Source organism: Pristiophorus japonicus, chromosome 7 (assembly GCF_044704955.1).
Source record: "Pristiophorus japonicus isolate sPriJap1 chromosome 7, sPriJap1.hap1, whole genome shotgun sequence".
Taxonomy (NCBI): Eukaryota; Metazoa; Chordata; class Chondrichthyes; family Pristiophoridae; genus Pristiophorus; species Pristiophorus japonicus.
The window spans coordinates 137,910,647-137,929,871 of record NC_091983.1 but is presented as its reverse complement, the minus strand read 5'-3'; the positions used below and the strand labels follow the sequence as shown (position 1 = coordinate 137,929,871).

The following is a 19,225-nucleotide window of genomic DNA, read 5'->3' as shown; positions in this document are numbered from 1 at the left end:
ATTGGCCGAGGCATAGAATATAAGAGCAGGGAGGTTATGCTTAAATTGTATAATACTCTGGTTAGCCACAGCTGGAGTACTGCGTGCAGTCTTGGTCGCCGTATTACACTAGAGAGGGTGCAGAGGAGATTTACTAGGATGCTGCCTGGAATGGAGAATCTTAGCTATGAGGATAGATTTGATAGGCTGGTTTTGTTCTCATTGGAACAGAGGTTGAGACACCTCATTGAGGTGTACAATATATTGAGCGGCCTGGACACAGTGGATAGTAAGGGCCTATTTCCATTGGTGGAGGGGTCTATTACGAGGGGGCATAGTTTTAAGGTGGGTGGTGGAAGGTTTAGAGTGGATTTGAGTGGGGGGGGCGGGCTTCGTTATGCAGAGGATTGTGGGGATCTGGAACTCGCTGTCTGGAAGAGTGGTGGATGCAGAAACCCTCACCACTTTTAAGAGATGGTTGGATGGGCACTTGAAGTGCCGTAACCTGCAGGGTGACGGACCTAGAGCTGGTAATTGGGATTAGACTGAATGACCTTTTGTTGGCCGACGCAGTATTAATGGTAAGTACTGCAGGGAATCGAATACGGCCAGGGTGATCTCCTGGACTAGTTTCGATCGCCTGGATGGGTCGGAGAGGAATTTTCCCAGATTTTTTTCTCCCTAAATTGGCCTCGGTTTTTGCCTCTCCAAGGAGATCACATGGCTCCAGTTGGGGTGGAGTGTAGAATGTTTGTCTACGGGGTGTCGCAGTTGTGTGAGGCGGACTGGTTGGGCTGGGTGCTCTTTGCCTTTCCGTCACTGTTCATAGGTTTATATGTAACCTGCAGGGCTGCTGACCAGGGGCCGTGCGGCTCTTTGTCGGCCGGCGCAGACATGGGCCGAAATGGCCCCCTTCTGCGCTATGTTTCTATAATAGTTTCATAAAGTGTACAAATATACACTTATACCTTCATAAAATGCAATGCTTGAGAAGAAATGTAAATGGCAAAAATGTATAAAAAATGTTTCCCAACATTTAGACAGCTGACAATTTCTCTTAATCATAACTTAATTATAAGTGGACCTTATAACAGCCCACTGCATAGTCATTCAAATTATTTTAGGAATTTATTGCAAGAATTCAGGTTTTCTGGGTTTTAAATTTATCTTACACTAATAGATCAGTGTGGCTGAATTGTGTCAAGACTGTAATTTAAAAAGTTACCACAGTAAAATACTTTTTCACAATGTAAACAATTATTTGGACTGGCTTCAATTTTTACTAAAATAAAACATTAATTTCCATTTGACCAGTATTTACTTGGTTAGCAAACCACAGGGGAGCTATTTAGCCTGCATGATCCAAAGAATGTAAGTTACTACTTTACTGTTCTAGCTCTGGAATTTGGGATGCATAATAAAACCACATTACTAAAATAATGAGGTTATAGCAACATGCCAATAGCTTTCATTTACTAATAAAACTTCAGGCAAGTGTAATAAATTAACCAAATGCTGCAGTTAGGAGGAATGTACTGAAAATTTACAAGAAAGGCAAACACTTCAAAGAGAAGGAAACATTTCGAATTAAATTCAAAAGAGTTTCGCTTTTGGAGAAAATTTATTGAACAGTGATGGAAGCATACAGAAGAGGGCACAAGATTAAAAAATAATGTTTGTATTTTATGACCGCTGCTTGCTAGTTGCAATACAAAAAGTCACAGATGCCGTGACTTCATTCTCATTTACTGATGAATTCCAATCCTGCCATTGTAAATGGTGCGTTTTACAAAATCACTTCTAAATACTTAGTCTTCATCACTCTCTAAATCGGGATTATAATCTGGGTCATCTTCATCATCTAATTCTAAATCATCCATATCTTGGAACAGGGATTCATCAACTTCCACATTGTTACCTGTTGTAAATGTACATAGAACAGTTTTAGTCACAATCCAGTTATATGAACAAGTAAAGATAGCAGTATTTTGGTAATAGTCTCATATACGACATTAATTTAGGATCCAATTAATCAAGCATCATTTTAAAATCATACATAACTTCTTATATCGCTAAGGTATCAGAATGGCAGAGTCCATGAAAAAAATCAAAACTCACCTTGTTTCAATTATAATAATTTGATTAAAAGTTGCACTGAGAAAACAGAGAGATCAGAGCCCTTCCCCTGCCACATTTATGAAATATATACAATTGGAGATATCGAAGTGTGTATGGGCTATTCAAATCTTATACATTGCATTTCCAATTTTAAACTTCAAAACCTTATGTAGTACATAAACAGTACCTGTCAAAATAAAGGCCATACAGTTTCATTATAAACTGAAATAAATTGTGCTTTACCTTCTTCCAAGAATTGAATGTCAGATGTATCAAGGTTATGATCGGTTTCAAACAGCTGCTTTCCTGAAATATAAAAACACAACTTGAAAGGTGCACCACTCAATATAGAATCATTAAACACAATCAGAATTTGACAGTACAGCAGGAGGTTCATTGGGCCCAAGTTTCCACACGATAAAAAACGGGCGCCCCTCCGAGCAGGGCGCCCGTTTTTCGCGCCTAAAACGGCACCTAAAAAGAACCTCGCCATTCTGGAGCGTTCTGCAGCTCCTTGTCTGCCTGGCGCGGCACCCAGGGGGGGGGCGGAGCCTACACTCGCGCCGATTTTGTAAGTGGGAGGGGGCGGGTACTAATTAAATTAGTTTTTTTCCTGCCGGCAACGCTGCGCGTGCGCGTTGGCGCATGCTCAGTGTGAAAAAAACATTGGCACTCGGCCATTTTTGTAATTCTTTGTAGCTGTTTAATTTTTGAACATTTTTTAATAAAAGCACATTGCCGTCAGCACATCAGCACTTGCAGCCTTCTCACTGTCTCCTTCCCCCCCCCCCGCGGGAACGAAACGGCTGTTCAATTCCCCCCCCCCACCGCGGGAACGAATGCCTGCAGCATTCTCCGTGCCTGAAGCACAGGTAGGAAGATGGTTTATTTAATCTTTTCTTTGCTTATAAATGTTTATTCAGGTTGGATTTATTTGTATAATATTTGTAGAAGTATAAATAAGGATTGATTGTAGAATTTAATGACTTCCCTTCCCCCCCCCCCCTCCACCTCGTTCTGGATGCCTAATTTGTAACCTGCGCCTGATTTTTTAATGTGTAGAACAGGTTTTTTCAGTTCTACAAAAATCTTCACTTGCTCCATTCTAACTTAGTTTGGAGTACGTTTTCACTGTGGAAACTTTGAAATCAGGCGTCAGTGGCCGGACACGCCCCCTTTTGAAGAAAAAATTCTGTTCCAAAGTAGAACTGTTCTACCTGACTAGAACTGCAGAAAAAAAAATGTGGAGAATTGCGATTTCTAAGATAGTCCGTTCTCCACCAGTTGCTCCTAAAAATCAGGCGCAAATCATGTGGAAACTTGGGCCCATAGTGCCTGCGATGACTGCCTGAAAAAGCGACCCATTTCGACCCAGTCTTAGACATACAGGGATACGGAGACAAAGGAGATTAGGAAGAATGACCAGAAGTTGAGTCAAATACCAAGTTTTAAGGAGGGTCTCAAGGAAGAGAGGGAAGAGAAGAGGGAGACGGATTAGGGAGGGAATTCAGGACATGGGGCATAGGCAGCTGAAGGCAAGGCCGCCAATGGTGGGGCAAAGTTATTTAGTTAGAGCCTCCTGTAGCTCGTGGCACATGAGGGAACTCATTTATTCCACCGGCTGTCCAAAGCAAGATATTTGACTCCAATCAGAATATCATCTTGCCTTACATCAAGCAGATTGTAATTTTCCACAGTTGACGTTTTTGTTTGCAAGTCTAACGGGCTCTTCTTGCTTAGAAACATAGAAAATAGGAGTAGTAGGCCATTCGGCCCTTCGAGTCTGCACCACCATTCAATATGATCATGGCTGATCCTTTATCTCAACACCATTTTCCCACTTTTTCCCCATACCCCTTGATGTCTTTTGTTTCTAGAAATCTATCTATCTCCCTCTTGAATATATTCAGTGACTTGGCCTCCACAGCCTTCTGTGGTAGGGAATTCCACAGGTTCACCACCCTCGGAGTGAAAACATTTCTCCTCATCTCAGTCCTAAATTTCCTACTCAGTCCTAAATTTCCTACCCCGTATCCTGAGACTGTGACCTTGTTCTAGACTTCCCAGCCAGGGGAAACATCCTCCCCGCATCCAGTCTATCCAACCCAGTCAGAATTTTATACGTTTCAATGAGATCCTTTCTCATTCTTCTAAATTCTAGTGAATACAGGCCTAGTCAACAAAACCTCTCCTCATATGACAGTCCTGCCATCCCAGGAATCAGTCTGGTGAACCATCGCTGCACTCCCTCTATGGCAAGCATATCCTTACTTGGGTAAGGAGACCAAAACTGTACACAATACTCCAGGTGCTGTCTCACCAAGGCCCTATATAACTGTCGTAAGACATGCTTGCTCCTGTACTCAAATTCTCTTGCAATGAAGACCAACATACAATTTGCCTTCCTAACTGCTTGCTGCACCTGCATGTTTGCTTTCAATGACTGATGTACAAGGACACCCAGGTCTCTCTGTACATCGACACTTCCCAAGCCATCACCATTTAAATAATCCTTTGTCCTTATGTTTTTCCTACCAAAGAAGTGGATAACTTCACATTTATCAACGTTATACAGCATCTACCGTGTTTGCCCACTCAATCAGTCTTTCTAAATCCACTTGCAGCATCTTTGCATCCTCCTCACAACTCACAATCCCACCTAGTTTTGTATCGTCAATAAACTTGGAAATATTACATTTGGTTCCCTCATCCAAATCATTTATATATATTGTAAATAGCTGAGGCCCAAGCACTGATCCCTGTGGTACCCCATTAGTCACTGCCCGCCACCCCGAAAAAGACCCATTTATTCCTAATCTCTGTTTCCTGTCAGTTAACCAATTTTCAATCCATGCCAATACATTACCCCCAATTCTATGTGCTTTAATTTTGCACACTAACCTCTTATGTGGGACTTCATCAAAGGCCTTCTGAAAATCCAAATACACTACATCCACTGGTTCTCCCTTATTTATTCTATCAGTTATATCCTTAAAAAACTCCAGTAGGTTTGTCAAACATGATTTTCCTTTCATAACTCCATGTTGACTTTGTTTAATCCGATTGCTATTATCCAAGTATGCCATTATCACATCTTTCATAATACTCTAGTCTCTGGGTCATTTTATAGTTAGGCATTTTTTTTTACATAGATAGATCAGCCTGCCTCACAACCCCTTACCAGGGGGATGAGTGAACTCCTTATCGACCTGTCTGGCTTGGGTGGACCTACCAGGAGTTATACAACCACAGATAGCGCTCAGAGTTATGGCAGCATGCAAGCCTTCCCGCCACATCAAGGTGCAGTCCATAGGGAAGGACGCAGAGCGGAAAAGAGAAATGGGGCATGAGAGAAACTGGGAGTTTAGGGAGGTAGGGTTATAGAGCTGGAGGATAGGGAGCGGGGAAGGGGTGAGGCAATGGATGGATTTAAACACAAGGATGAGAAATTTAACCTTGGAGTTGGGAGCCAATGTAGGTCAATGAAGACAAGAGCGATGGCCATTTGGGACTTTGTGCAGGATGGGATACAGCCAGCAGAGTTTGAGGAGCAGAAGTCGATGGAGGGTGGGAGGCTAGCCAGGAGGTAATTGGAGTTACCCACTTTAGGGATGATCAAGGCAGTATTAGTGTGAAGTAAGCTGTTAAAGTAAACAAGAAAGTTACTGAAGAAATCAGAGATGACTGACAAAATAATGGTTATCTAGTGAAATCCTGATTTTTGGAGGAACATCATTGCATAGTTTTTTTTAAAAAAAGATTGTAATGTGCGAAGAATTGTTCATGGATTTTAGATACAGTATTTGCACAGCTCATTTTGTATTAAGAAACCAAGATGAAAGGACCATTTCAGCAGACATCTGGATGGAAAGAAAAGTCAAGGAGCATCAAAGTATCATATTCAAAACAAGTACATCTAACATACCTGTCAGTTTAACTTTTCCAATCTGCTCCTCTTCCTTTTGCTCTTTTCTTCTGATTTCAGCTAAGTCTGCATCAAATTTAGCTTTCCATGACAAGAAATTCTCAATTGTAACAAGTGTACCATGGAAAACAGCCTGCAAAAGTTTGCAGAAAATAGTTCTCTGAAACACCGCATATTATATAGAGATACCAGTGAGTGAATTACACAGCTGTAACTCAGTAACAGGACTAAGATGACGACATAAAAAAAAAGCAAGAGATAGTAATTATCCACGATAGAATTACAGCCCTTTAATACACTTTTTTTAATTACAAGTGGAAAAGAAGAGTTCAGTTGCTTAATGAAGCAAAGAAAATTTTTATGTCTAAATATTTACTAGAGCTGCTTATTGTATTGCAGTGTGGATCTTCTGAGAGTAAGCTGACTGCACTACTCCCATGCATTTAACTGTGGATAGTGCAGCTGTCTTCCTGTAATCCAGCTGTACTATGGGGCCCAATACTCCACCAAGCCCATGTGTTTTGTTATATTTTAACTGTTGTAGGCAATGGAGCAGCAAGTTTACTGGCTCCAGGAAGATTGACAGCAGTCAAGTAGATCAGGTTAAAAATAATGGATCTTTTGGGCCACAATTCTTCAAAATCTAACAATAAATTGCGACAACTTAGAATTAGTTAGTGAGTCTGCAAGCATACACATTTTATTTAGACTTTCCCCTTGTATGCAATTGTAATGATTTAACTCGGTGATATCATGAATGGGAGAATAAGGACAGTGGGCAGATGTTCTGATTCACATGATTACGCTTTGGCACAAATTGGTAGAAGTGTATAATGGCAGAGTGCACTCGAACTCAGAGCCATTGCACCAGAGCAGAGACACACTGCATCATACCACATAATGGGGGATTCAGTGTGAAACTTCACGATGAATATGTGAATCAGGATCAAACGATGTAGTTACAAGCCCTGGAGCCCATTGGATCACCAATTCTTCGTGCTCCCACCCATTAATTGTGGGAGATAAAGGGTTGCCAACACCTGGAACAACTCGAGTGGCGAACGCAGATTGTGGCGACAGTTTCAAAAAAGGAACTTGCCGAGTTCCTAACCGTGACCAATAGCAACACGTACAGTCAATGTAACTTGTTGCACTTGGTGGCCACTGATTCCCTGCAACTTGTGTTTGATTGCCTTAGGGGCGTGGAAAGGAATTAAGCCCAGGGCCATAGTTCACACCCGCTGGTATTCTGACTGGCCTACTATGTGCATTACCCTCCCTCTGCTGCATCACTGGTGGGAGAAATTTCAATTATCATGGCTCTGCTCTCTGGAATTCCTTCTCTAAAGCCCTTTCCCTTTCTACATTCCTTCCCAGCTTCAAATGTCTTCTCAAATCCCCTCGCTTTAACATCTTTAGTCACCTATTCAATTTAGTTTCCTAACATGTTCAACATTTGTTTCCTTCTGTTTTTTGAAGCAGCTTGAGATTTTTTGAGGATATTAAAAGGAACTATACAAGTGCAAGTTGTTGCTAATAAATGCAAAGTATGATGAGTCTGAGGAAGGGGAATAAACAGTAGGAATATAAGCTAAAGTACATTGGTATACACAACACAAGAGGTAAATACAATCTTAGGGACAGAGGAAACAAAAGGTTAGAGCACAAGTCCCAGGAAGTGATGATGAATTTGTAGAGCACTCGTTTGGCCCAACGGGAGTGAACTGTACTGCACTGTGGACATCCTAGTACTGGAGCAACTGTGGCAAAGGACAATTAAGTTGATAACATGGATTAGACAACTGAACTAGGAGGAAAGACTACAGAAATTGCAAATACTCTATTTACACCAGAGAAAGGGCAAATCAGGAATGAGGTTATTGAGGTACTGAAGATTGCAAGGGGGTATAGATAAATTGAACTCCAATTTATTTCACTTAATTGCTCATTCTAAAAGTGAGTATGGGACTCGAGTTCAAAAAGGGGAAGGTGAACAGATAGTGTAGATTTAACAACTTTGTCTAAAGGGTGATGAACATATGGATCAAGCTCCACAGGGCAGTTGTGGATGCAAATATCACCAACAGAGGGTGCAGAAAAGATTTACGAGGATGATACCAGAAATACGAGGGTATACCTATCAAGAAAGGATATACAGGCTGAGTCACGAAAAGAGAAGAAAAGGAAGACTTACATTTATATAATGCCTTACACGACAACCAGATTTCTCCAAGCACTTTACAGCCAATGAAGTACTTTTGGAGTTTTGTTGTAGTGCAGGAAACACGGCAGCCACTTTGCGTACAGCAAGCTCCCACAAATAGCAATGTGATAATGACCAGATAATCTGTTTTGTTATGTTAATTGAGGAATAAGTATTGGCCAGGATAACGGGGATAACTCTCCTGCTTTTCTTCAAAATAGTGCCATGGGATCATTTTACGTCCACTTGAGAGAGCAGACGGGACCTCAGTTTAATGTCTCATCCAAAAGTCGGCACCTCCAACAGTGCAGCACTCCCTCAGCACTGCATTGGAGTGTCAACCTAGATTTATGTGCTCAAGAACTCGCTACCACAGGAAGAGTTATTTAAGGGGCGATTAGATAAGCATAAGAGGGAGAAGGGAATCGAGGGTTATACTGAGAGTTAGATGAGAAAAGACAGAAGGAGGCTCGAGTGGAGCATAAACACTGAATGGCCTGTTTCTCTGCTGTATATCCGATATAAAACAGCTTCATAGAGAACCAAATATAAATTTGGCAGAAATAGTATTGACAGGTATGAGATACAATAGTCTCTAACATTTTCTAAACGTTTGGACCGGATACATGAATCACAGCAGTTTGTGTACAGATCCAAAATACTGATCCACAAACCTTCTCAACTTCTTCAGCTTCTTTTTCTTTTAATATCTTTTCCTCTTCTTTGCGAGACTTTATTTGATCCACAATTTGATTTAATTTTTCTTGTACAGCTGTCACTAAAGTAAATATCATCACCATCCCAATATTTTCTTGTGCCTGTAAGGAAGTAAGGAAGACATGTTTCACAGTGTAACCACAGGAGGAAAGAACTTAATAACTGTGTTCACAGGAACATGACTGAAGGCAGTGATCACTATCAGCAACCAGCTGCAAAGCTTGAAACAAAAATGATGAGAAACATTGAGATTTGGAAGAGAATTCAACTGCTGAAACTAATTACAACTTTAATAGTTTTACTTTAGCATAAATGTTATCTGACTTGAAACACCAGGGTAGTCTTTGCTTTCCATGCCAGTAATACAGGGAAAGGCCAAATACAATTTGAAATGGTTACCAATGCAAACTGCAAATTTTTAAAGTTTCTTAGAATAATGTAGCACTGAGGTGCTATGCATCGGCACCAACTTTCAGGAGCCAAGTAAGTTTAGTCCCACTAAGTTCCCAATCTTAACCACGCTGCTAGAAGTGGGAACATTAAAAATCAGCCAACTCAAAAGGGGCTCATGGACCAGCATCCATGATTCATCACAGCAACAGGCAAGTAACTTAAGAGGGCTGGGAAAGAGAAATTAGCAAGGAGGAGAAAACAGAAAACACAGGGACTAGGGGAGGGGGGTAAGAGAAGGTAAGAAAATAAGAGTATGGGATAGGAATTTCAAACATTGCTGGAAAAAGTTTTTGATCCGAGAAAATTGGCATAGTATTAGCACAAATTGCTTCAGAATGACTTATGCACGTGAAAACAATTTTGAAATGAAAAGCAATGTAATATGAAATATTTATCCCTTCCTGTAACCACAGGAAACAACAATACTATTGTAGTTTAAAACCCATGGAGTTCACATTTAATTAGGTCAAAGAATTGCTAAATTGAATGCAATTCATCCATGCTACATAGTTAGGGCTCCTCCAACATATACTCCATGACTTAATTTAACTGCCTGATGCCACTATTATCCTAATAATCCAAATATAGACTGGGATAGTAATAGCATAAAAGGCAGAGAGGAGGAAGAATTTCTGAAGTGTGTTCAGGAAAACTTTCTTGATCAGTATATTTCTGGACCAATGAGGAAGGAGGCATTGCTGGATCTGGGGAATGAGGTGGGTCAAGTGTCAGTAGGGGAACATTTAGGGAACAGTGATCATAGCATCATAAGGTTTAGATTAACTATGGAAAAGGGCATGGAGAAATCTAGAGTAAAAATACTAAATTGGAGGAAGGCAAATTTCAGTGGATTGAGAATGGATCTGACCCATTGGAATCAAAGATTGACAGGCAAAACTCTAATTGAACGACAGGCTGCCTTTAAAGAGGAAATGATTCAGGTACAATTGAGGTACATTCCCATGAGGGGGAATGTGGAAGAAAGAATCTATGAATCCATGGCTTATGGTAAAGGGAAGGGTTAAATTCTGTTTTTGCTATATTTGAAAAAATAATAGGACTAGAACAACACCCACACTTTTTAGCCTTAAAACTTAGAAATGTAATTAAATGACTATCCAGTATTAAAAGGGAGACTCCTGATATTCTGCTTATCAGACTGTGAACAGGGAGAAACTATGCAAGGACAGATAGAGTGTGTGCCTCCCGAGACGACCTTTGTACTCACGGAACTAATGAATAAGATTCCTTTGTTATTTCTGTATTCTATTTCTGTATAAAGATAGGGACAATTTGCTTGTACAGTAGAGTTTTCTGCCTTGGTACGGTCCAAGCAGGCTCTCCGAGATATCTCGCTTTTTAAAAAATAAAATTCTCTCGAAGCACAATTCTGAAAGCCTCCGCCTGAGTTAATTAACTTAGAAATTTCCTCGACAGATTCTGGCGTAGTCAGGCAGGATCTCTAAAAACCTAGATCCAAAAGAACTAAATTTAACTTTTAAAGAGAAAAGAGGAATTTTAAGGACCTTCCTAGCTGAAAGGAGGAAGGTGCCTAGGCCGTCCTAGCTGAAAGGGGGACGAGCTGTCGAGATCCCCTGGAGGGTGAGGCATAATTTTAAGGTAGCTACCGCAAAGAAGCTAAAATAATAAAAAGGCAAAAGGAGACCCCGAGCTGAGCGGAAAAGAGAACACCGGTGAGCGCTTTGTAAATTACTGCATATTTTGTAGGATTGTCCTAACTCTCATTTCAGAAAAGATCGCGAGACGTTGCACCCGGAAGAATGGGAAACGGCTTTAGTCGAGCAGAGCGCTCGCGCCCAGCTCCTAGAAAAGGAAAGAAAGACAACCTCTCAACTGAAAGAATGAAAGTACATCCTAAGACTGAGAAAAGAATCCGTAAGGTTGCAAAGAAACGAGAGAAGGTAGGAGATCCCATTGTGCCGCCCGGCTCGCCGGCGGACACTGTAATTAAAGAAACAGGAGACGACAGATACACGGTAACGTTTAGTAGCGATTTGTATGGTTGGTCTGATGGGGATTGGCCATATGGAGGAAGTTTTAAATTGTCCTTAATTGAGGAATGGAGACAGACCACCAAAGATGGGGCGGGGGACCCCACTTGGGATAAAGATTATATGGAGAATTGTTTTAAAAAATGGACAGAGGTGGCAAAAAGGCACCAGCCCCCTAAAAATAAAAAGAAAGAAGAGGAGGGTAAGGAGAAGCCCCCTCCCTCTTACAGCCCCCCCGAGTGCCCCGGTTATGACCGCTTCCCCTGTCGGCTTATATCCCCGTCTTCCAACCACCAAGCCGGATGATTGGCAGGAGATCATAGAAATAGTGGCTGCCCAGCCAGATCAGGCCTCTAGGTGACGAATGCAACCACGACCCCAGAACCCACCAGAGGATGAAAACGGGGAAGGAGGGGCAAGTGGAGGAGCTGAAGGCGAAAACCCCAACCCTGACCCTGGAATGAATACCAGGAATACCATAAGACAGGCCGATTCCACCACTACCCCCACGACACAAGCCCCCCGTGTAATGATTGGAACCATGGCTGTCCTAAAGCCCTGGACACCGGGGGAAGCTCGGGATATGATATCAGCCGCCCCTAATCCTGTTAAGAAGCCAGTAGCCTTTCACAACTGGCTTGAGCAAACCTGTACCATTTATAACCCCCTCCCCGGAGATGTGAAATTATTACTGCAGGCAGCATATGGCTCCTCTTGGCAGGGGGTAAAGGATATGTTCCCTATACCCGCCGGCGAAAACGGAGATTGGCGGGAAGATAATGAGGAAGAAGGAAATGAGTCCCGGGAACATTGGTTGCAGCACAGGGGCAAGGTTGCCATACTAAAGGGAGCTAAAAAGCATGGAGATATAGGGGAAGTCACGCGCTGTCTGCAGAAAGCAGAAGAATCAATAATAGATTTTGCAGGCAGATGGAAAAATAGTTGGGACGAGCATGCAGGAATACCAATGGATCAAAATGAACCTTTGGCAGTGCAAACCTTGTTAAATTGTATGTTGCCGCAACACGCGAGAACCTATAAAATTAAGGTTTTGGACTGGCAAGGAAAAAGTTGGAAGGAAACAATTACAGTCTTGGCCAACATGGATAGAGAGGGACTATTTACCTATAAGGAAAATAAGGCTAAAACAGGTCAGTACTATCAGCAAAAGGGAAGAGGACAAGCACAGAATAATAGAGGAGGGTTTGGAGGACGAGGACGAGGAAGAGGGAGAAAACAGTGGCCCCAACGAGACCGCTCCCAAGATGAGTGTAGAAATTGCGGAAGGAAAGGGCATTGGGCTCGCGATTGCAGATGCCCCCCGAAGCAGGGTGGAGGATTACAAGGGGATTTCCCCGAACCTCCACCTTCATTGGCCCCTCAGTTTTCGTTCTCTAACCCCAACCTGCACCAATCAGCATAGGGATGCCCCGGAGGCTTAGTGGTACAGGTGGCAGCCCTCCGCTTATCAGCAGACATAGTAGAAAACCCTTTGGCAGTAGTAAAAGTAGGAGACACTTATGTGAAATTCCTGGTGGATACCGGTGCTACTATGTCTTCTGTATCATCCTCTGTGGGATTACCTGTAAGCAACACCACCGTCTTAAGTATGGGTGTGGCCGGTATCCCATGAAAGAATTTTTATCTGAACCTACCAAATTGATAATTGAAGGACAACCAGTTAATGATGAGACTTTGATAGTCTCTAAAACAACACCTCTCCCTTTATTGGGAAGACAGACTGTGTGTAAACTAGGAGCCACAATTTATTGCACAAAGGAAGGAATGTTCATGGAGCTCCCTCCAAATAAAATTCATCAGTTCTTTAATGGGATTAAAGAAGAGAAAAGGGAGGATAACAAAGAAAAGGCTGCCCTCTATTGTTGGCAATTGAATGGCAACTTCTACTCCCCTTTGATACATGAAGTTATACAAAATTTAAAAGCTAAAATCGACCCTAATACTGAAGAATTGATGTATATAATTTTGACAAGCTTTGAGGCAGTTCAGCTTCATTGTACAGCCTGGTACACTCGACAAAAAGCTGAAACTTACCTGTGTCTGGTACAATCCTTTTTAAAAAAAGAAATAGTAGAAGCTACGCCCCGCATTTATTTTGGACCAGAAGGATTGGGGGTAGCCATTGATTTGACACCCTTACAGCAGCAGCGGTATAGAGAAGCGAACTCGACACCCCATCTGACATTGGCTACAAAACCGCCAGCGAAACCTAAAGATATGGGTCCGATGATTGTAGGAATAGAAAAAGAAAAACAGCAACAAGGTTATCAACCTTGGGCAGTAATAAAACTGCAAAATGTTCAGATAGACTTTATCACCCACAACAGGGGGATTCTCCAGTGGAAAGGTAAAAATCATGCCTCCACTTGCCCTAAGCTGCCAATGGCATTGAATCAAGTCAAAGCATAAGAATCATGTTGGGCAAGTACATTCTGCAGTACCCCATCGGGTACAATTGATAAAGAACGCCGTGTTACCAAGCATTAGGCAGTACAGACTGCCGCCAGAGGCAGAAAATGGGATAGAGCCAGTCATTTCTGCATTGTTGGAACAAGGAGTTTTAGAAAAGACACAGAGCCCGTGTAACACTCCGATACTGCCCATACCAAAGGTTAATAGGCCGAATGAATGGAGATTTGTGCAAGATCTGAGAGCTATTAATAAGATAGTAGTCCCTATCACCCCTGTGGTACCGGACACCAACATTATACTATCTGCTATACCACCAACAGCAACTGTCTTTACTGTGATAGACCTGTGTTCAGCTTTTTTCTCTATCCCGTTAAATCAAGAAAGTCAGTATCTGTTTGCTTTCACCCACAAGAAGCAGCAGTACACATGGACCAGATTGTCCCAAGGATACACCGAAAGCCCCGCAGTATATGCAGCAGCAGTAAAAAGAGACCTTGAAGACTGTTCATTATCAGACCAGTCTGTGCTGTTGCAGTATGCGGACGATTTGCTTGTGGCTTCTAGCCACGGATACAGGTGCATGCAAGACTCCCTGAAACTGTTACAGCACCTATGTGAAAGAGGGCACCGAGTGTCGTTACCAAAGTTATAATTTTGTCAGACTCAAGTCCAGTACCTGGGTTTTCACATATCTCAAGGGCAGAGGCAGCTAGGACCAGAAAGAATTCAGACAATTCAAAGTGCCACCATACAAAAGACAAAGAAGGATATCTTGTCATTTTTGGGGATGGTTGGGTACTGTAGACATTGGATCCCCGATTATCGAGAATGGGATGCGGTTCTAAGATCAGCTGCCCTAAATAATACCCACCCGAGGTGGAGTGGACCCGAGAGAGAGGAGGCATTTAAACAGTTAAAGAAGGCCATTACTAATGCTCTGGCGCTGGGACTTCCGAATTATGGTAAACCTTTTCAGATGTATGTGAATGAGAAAGAAGGATTTGCAACCGCAGTACTAACCCAAGAACATGGTGGGGGAAATAGACCAGTTGCTTATTATTCGGTTTTGCTGCCTCCAGTAGTAAGGGGAATGCCAGCATGTCTACGTGCTGTAGCTGCTACTGCAGTCATGGTGGAGAAGTCGGTACCTATTGTTTTGGATTATCCATGTGCTGTCATTACAGCCCATGCTGTGTTATTACTTTTGAACACAGCAGGAATGGGGTACTGAAGTTGCATGTTCAGCCATGAACTCATTGAATGGCGGTGCAGGCTAGAAGGGCCGAATGGCCTACTCCTGCACCTATTTTCTATGTTTCTATGAATTCAGCTGCCACACAACACTTTACAGCGTCTAGAAGAACAGGTTATAAAGTATTACTGCTGTCACACCTTAACTATACCTTTCGACGCGCACCGGTAGTAAACCCAGCCACCTTTCTTCCTACTAAAGAAGTAGAGGATCCAGACCAGCATGATTGTCTGTTAACAGTGGAAATAGCCACCTTACCAAGACCAGATTTGCTCACAGAGCCCATGGACAATCCTGATCTTATTCTCTATACGGATGGATTATCGTACAGGCCGTCGGATGACTTGCTGTTGGCAGGCTATGCTATTGTAAATCCCCACGAAACTGTTGAAGCATTCGCCCTGCCTCCCGGAACCTCGGCTCAGGCTGCTGAATTGTTTGCCCTCACTAGAGCTTGTATAATAGCTAAAGATCAAACTGCTAATATCTATACTGATTCCAGATATGCATTCGGTGTAGTCCATGATTTTGGACAACTGTGGAAAAACAGAGGCTTTATCACCTCTGGTGGAAAGCATATTAAGCACTCTCAACTGGTGCTTAATCTATTAGATGCCATTCAGTTGCCAAGTAAGGTAGCCGTTATCAAATGTGCAGCTCACACAACCGGTGAGGATGGAGTATCAGTAGGAAATAGGAGGGCTGACGAAGCAGCCAAACAGGCCGCTTCGGCACAGGCAGACTGCCTTCAAGCAGTCTCAGTTTCCCCTCCACAGGTACTTGACATCCAACAACTTAAAACAGCCCAACAACAAGTTACTATGCAAGAAAGAAGAACTTGGGAAAACCAGGGTTGTTTTCTCAAAAAACAACATCTGGTGTCACCCTGATGGGCGAACTGTTTGCCCTAGATCTCTATTTTTGCCCCTGTCTCGCCTAGCACATGGTCAGGCTCACATGGGCAAAGGAGGGATGATACATGCTATTAATGCACAGTGGTATGCACCAGGAATAACAATAGTAATTGAGAAAGTTGCTAGAACATGCCAAATTTGTCAACAAAATAACAGAGGTAAAACACCTGCTGAATATGATTATCTACCCCAGCCAAGTATGCCCTTTGAAAATTTGCATATTGATTTTGTCCACATGCCTCCAGTATCAGGTCTTAAGTACCTATTAGTCATAATAGACATGTTCACAAAGTGGGTAGAAGCGTACGCCACTCGGAGAGACAATGCCCGAATAGTAGTAAAAATTCTATTTAAAGAAATAGTACCAAGATATGGGATACCTATGGGAATCAACAGTGACAGGGGAACACACTTCACTGGAAAAATAATGCAAAATCTTGCAGAAGCGTTAGGTTTCCAGTGGAAGTTACATATACCATATCAGCCACAGTCCTCGGGAATGGTAGAAAGAGTAAATGGGATAATAAAATCTACCCTTACCAAGGTATGTCAGGAGACTGGACTAAAGTGGCCAGATGCCTTACCATTGGTATTGTATACAATGAGAAACCAGAAAAACCAAAACACTGGTTTGACACCACATGAAGACTTATTGGGAAGACCAATGCTTACTGGCGTAAAACCACCACTGGCAGCTGAAAAAATAGCATTAATTTGGAATGATGAAAAATCACTAAAGTATGCTCAGGCCATGTGTGAAATAGCAAGGAGTCTGCATGAATAGATAAAGCAGACACAGGTGCCCCCGTCGGAAGGAAATATGCACCCTTTCAGGCCTGGAGACCAAGTGCTGGTAAAAACATTAAACAAAGAATCCTTTTCTCCTAGGTGGAAAGGACCATATCAGATAATTCTCACAACACGAACCGCGCTGAAGTTGGAAAAGCATCCAAATTGGGTGCATGCAACCCGTTGTAAATATTATTTTCCCGACGAAATACAGCCAAAAGAAAAGGCATCGAACCAGGACGTCCTACGATTGCCTGACTAAGAAAAAGGCCATCTTCTCGCTGAAGAATGTACCTGCTCTTGTATTAAATTAAATATTTGGACTTGAAAGTACTGCCCAAAAGTTTAGGAATGGATGTCAGAGCTCATTTGTGTGCCAGTTTGGGCCTTTATTATTTGGGCCACTGTTACAATAACAACACGTCCACACGATAGTAACAACTTAATTCAAGCGTGGTATAGAAACAAACAAGAAAGGGAAGATGGGAAGGGACTCTTGGAAAAATTATAAATGGAGGAGACCCATTCGTGGTAAAATGGTCAGTAAAAGAATCTGGCCACCCAGAAGACCGGGACCCGGGACATCTAAAAAGGATACTGACCACTTGCATCCCAGTGGTAAGATCCCCAGGTGTATTAAATCTAACAATACGAATTAAATATCCCCCAAAGAAAGAAGATGGTTGCCACACAACCAGTGTTAAGATATCTTTTGAAAAAGAAAGACCCCAAAGAAAGAAACGGGATGTATTAGAGACTGTGTTAGGTGGAGTGGGAGCAGGAATAGGAGCATTGAACTCCATGGATATCGAGACCCTACAAAATAAAATCCAGGCCGTCGGAGGACTGGTAGGGGAATATATAAAAATCAGAAATGCCTGGGATGAAGGATTACAGCAATTACAAATATCAGGTTACGTCATAAACGAAATGACCTGGGAACAGAATGAAAGGGTAGAGAAGGAAATAGAGAACCTAATAAAGGAACAACAGGGAGTAAACAAGTACACCCATTGCCTGTTTAAAGAAATGATCAGACAGTTATTAAGAGCTGAGTTAGAAAGGAAAATATTATCCTTCCATGCTAACACATGGGAAAGGTTGCTGGAAATTAACAAAAGGGATAAGCTTCTTAATTTAACCATTAACCCTCAAAAAAGATATACCAGTTGTAATTCAAAAGGATGAAACGTTACTGTGGAGATAGTAAGTATGACACGAAAAGAAATTTGGTGTCAGTTCCAAGTAATGCCCCAGCTGTTTGGACAGAACTTCTGGTACCCAGAATTTAAAGGAGATTGGGTCGATGAGAAGAATATGACACATCACCAGAGGGGATGTGTTAGGTGGCCATTCGGAATGGTATGTCCCTATCAGACCGCCATATACGCACCATGCTCACTGCAGCACTCCATTGGAGTATGTAAATGGGAATTAAAGCCAACAAATGACACTGATATTACGGAAATAGGACAGAATGAGGTCTGTGTCACAGGAAATAAACCTATCTATCTGGATGGAATTTTGTATAAACCCCCCATTAATAAATGCGTGAGAAGAGTCTACACCCTGTATGACCCTGAAGTAAAAAGAACTTATATCTTTGGACAATGGCAAAATGTAGAAAAATATCTGTCTATGCACAAGATTGAACCCTTACCCCCCGTAATTAATCTGACCAGACTGCACAATTTGATACGGAATGACAAGAAAATTGAGGAAGCTCTGTCAAAGCAAGGCAGAGACATCCACTAATTTAGAGTCGAAATGAGTTACAAGAAGGGGCAACTAGTGAGAATCGCAGACGAAGTCACCTCTTTGACAGTACACCACTGGTGGGATGTGTTTACCGGATGGTCCCCAAAAGCTACAGCAGTACTGAAGCTTGCTATACACCCCATAGTAATCGTAGGTGTGGTTATGCTTGTATTATTAATAATCCTTTGCGGAATGTGGATAAAATTAAAAAATGTAATTAGTCAAGTAATAGGCCTGATCTCCGAAATAGAAAGGAAAAGTGTGTGCATGAAAGGAAGGTTAAGTCGCTTAGAGGAAAAGGTTGATGAAGACGAATATCTCAAAATGCGACCCTATCCTGAAGGGTATGAACCCCCTTTTGCGCAAGAAGAGAATATAGGAAATTGTGTTGATCTGAAAAAAAAGATCAACAAGGAGGGAATTGTGGAAGAAAGAATCTATGACTTATGGTAAAGGGAAGGGTTAAATTCTGTTTTTGCTATATTTGAAGAAATAATAGGACTAGAACAACACCCACACTTTTTAGCCTTAAAACTTAGAAATGTAATTAAATGACTATCCGGTATTAAAAGGGAGTCTCCTGATATTCTGCTTATCAGACTGTGAACAGGGAGAAACTATGCAAGGACAGATAGAGTGTGTGCCTCCCGAGACGACCTTTGTACTCACGGA

The 19,225-nt window shown here is 42.0% G+C and overlaps 1 protein-coding gene across 2 annotated transcripts in view; it reads right to left on the bottom strand.

Annotated features, from left to right (window-relative positions):
* Window positions 1-1,581: 1,581 nt before the first annotated feature.
* Window positions 1,582-19,225, bottom strand: part of rwdd1 (RWD domain containing 1) — a 60,735-nt gene continuing 43,091 nt past the window's right edge. For both annotated transcript variants that reach the window (XM_070884466.1, XM_070884467.1), the window contains 4 exons: window positions 8,900-9,043; window positions 6,023-6,155; window positions 2,341-2,403; window positions 1,582-1,897 (listed from right to left, as the gene is read on the bottom strand). In XM_070884466.1, the coding sequence (XP_070740567.1) occupies window positions 1,788-1,897; window positions 2,341-2,403; window positions 6,023-6,155; window positions 8,900-9,043 (450 nt within the window). In that variant the 3' untranslated portion in view covers window positions 1,582-1,787. The remainder of the gene's footprint in view (window positions 1,898-2,340; window positions 2,404-6,022; window positions 6,156-8,899; window positions 9,044-19,225) is intronic.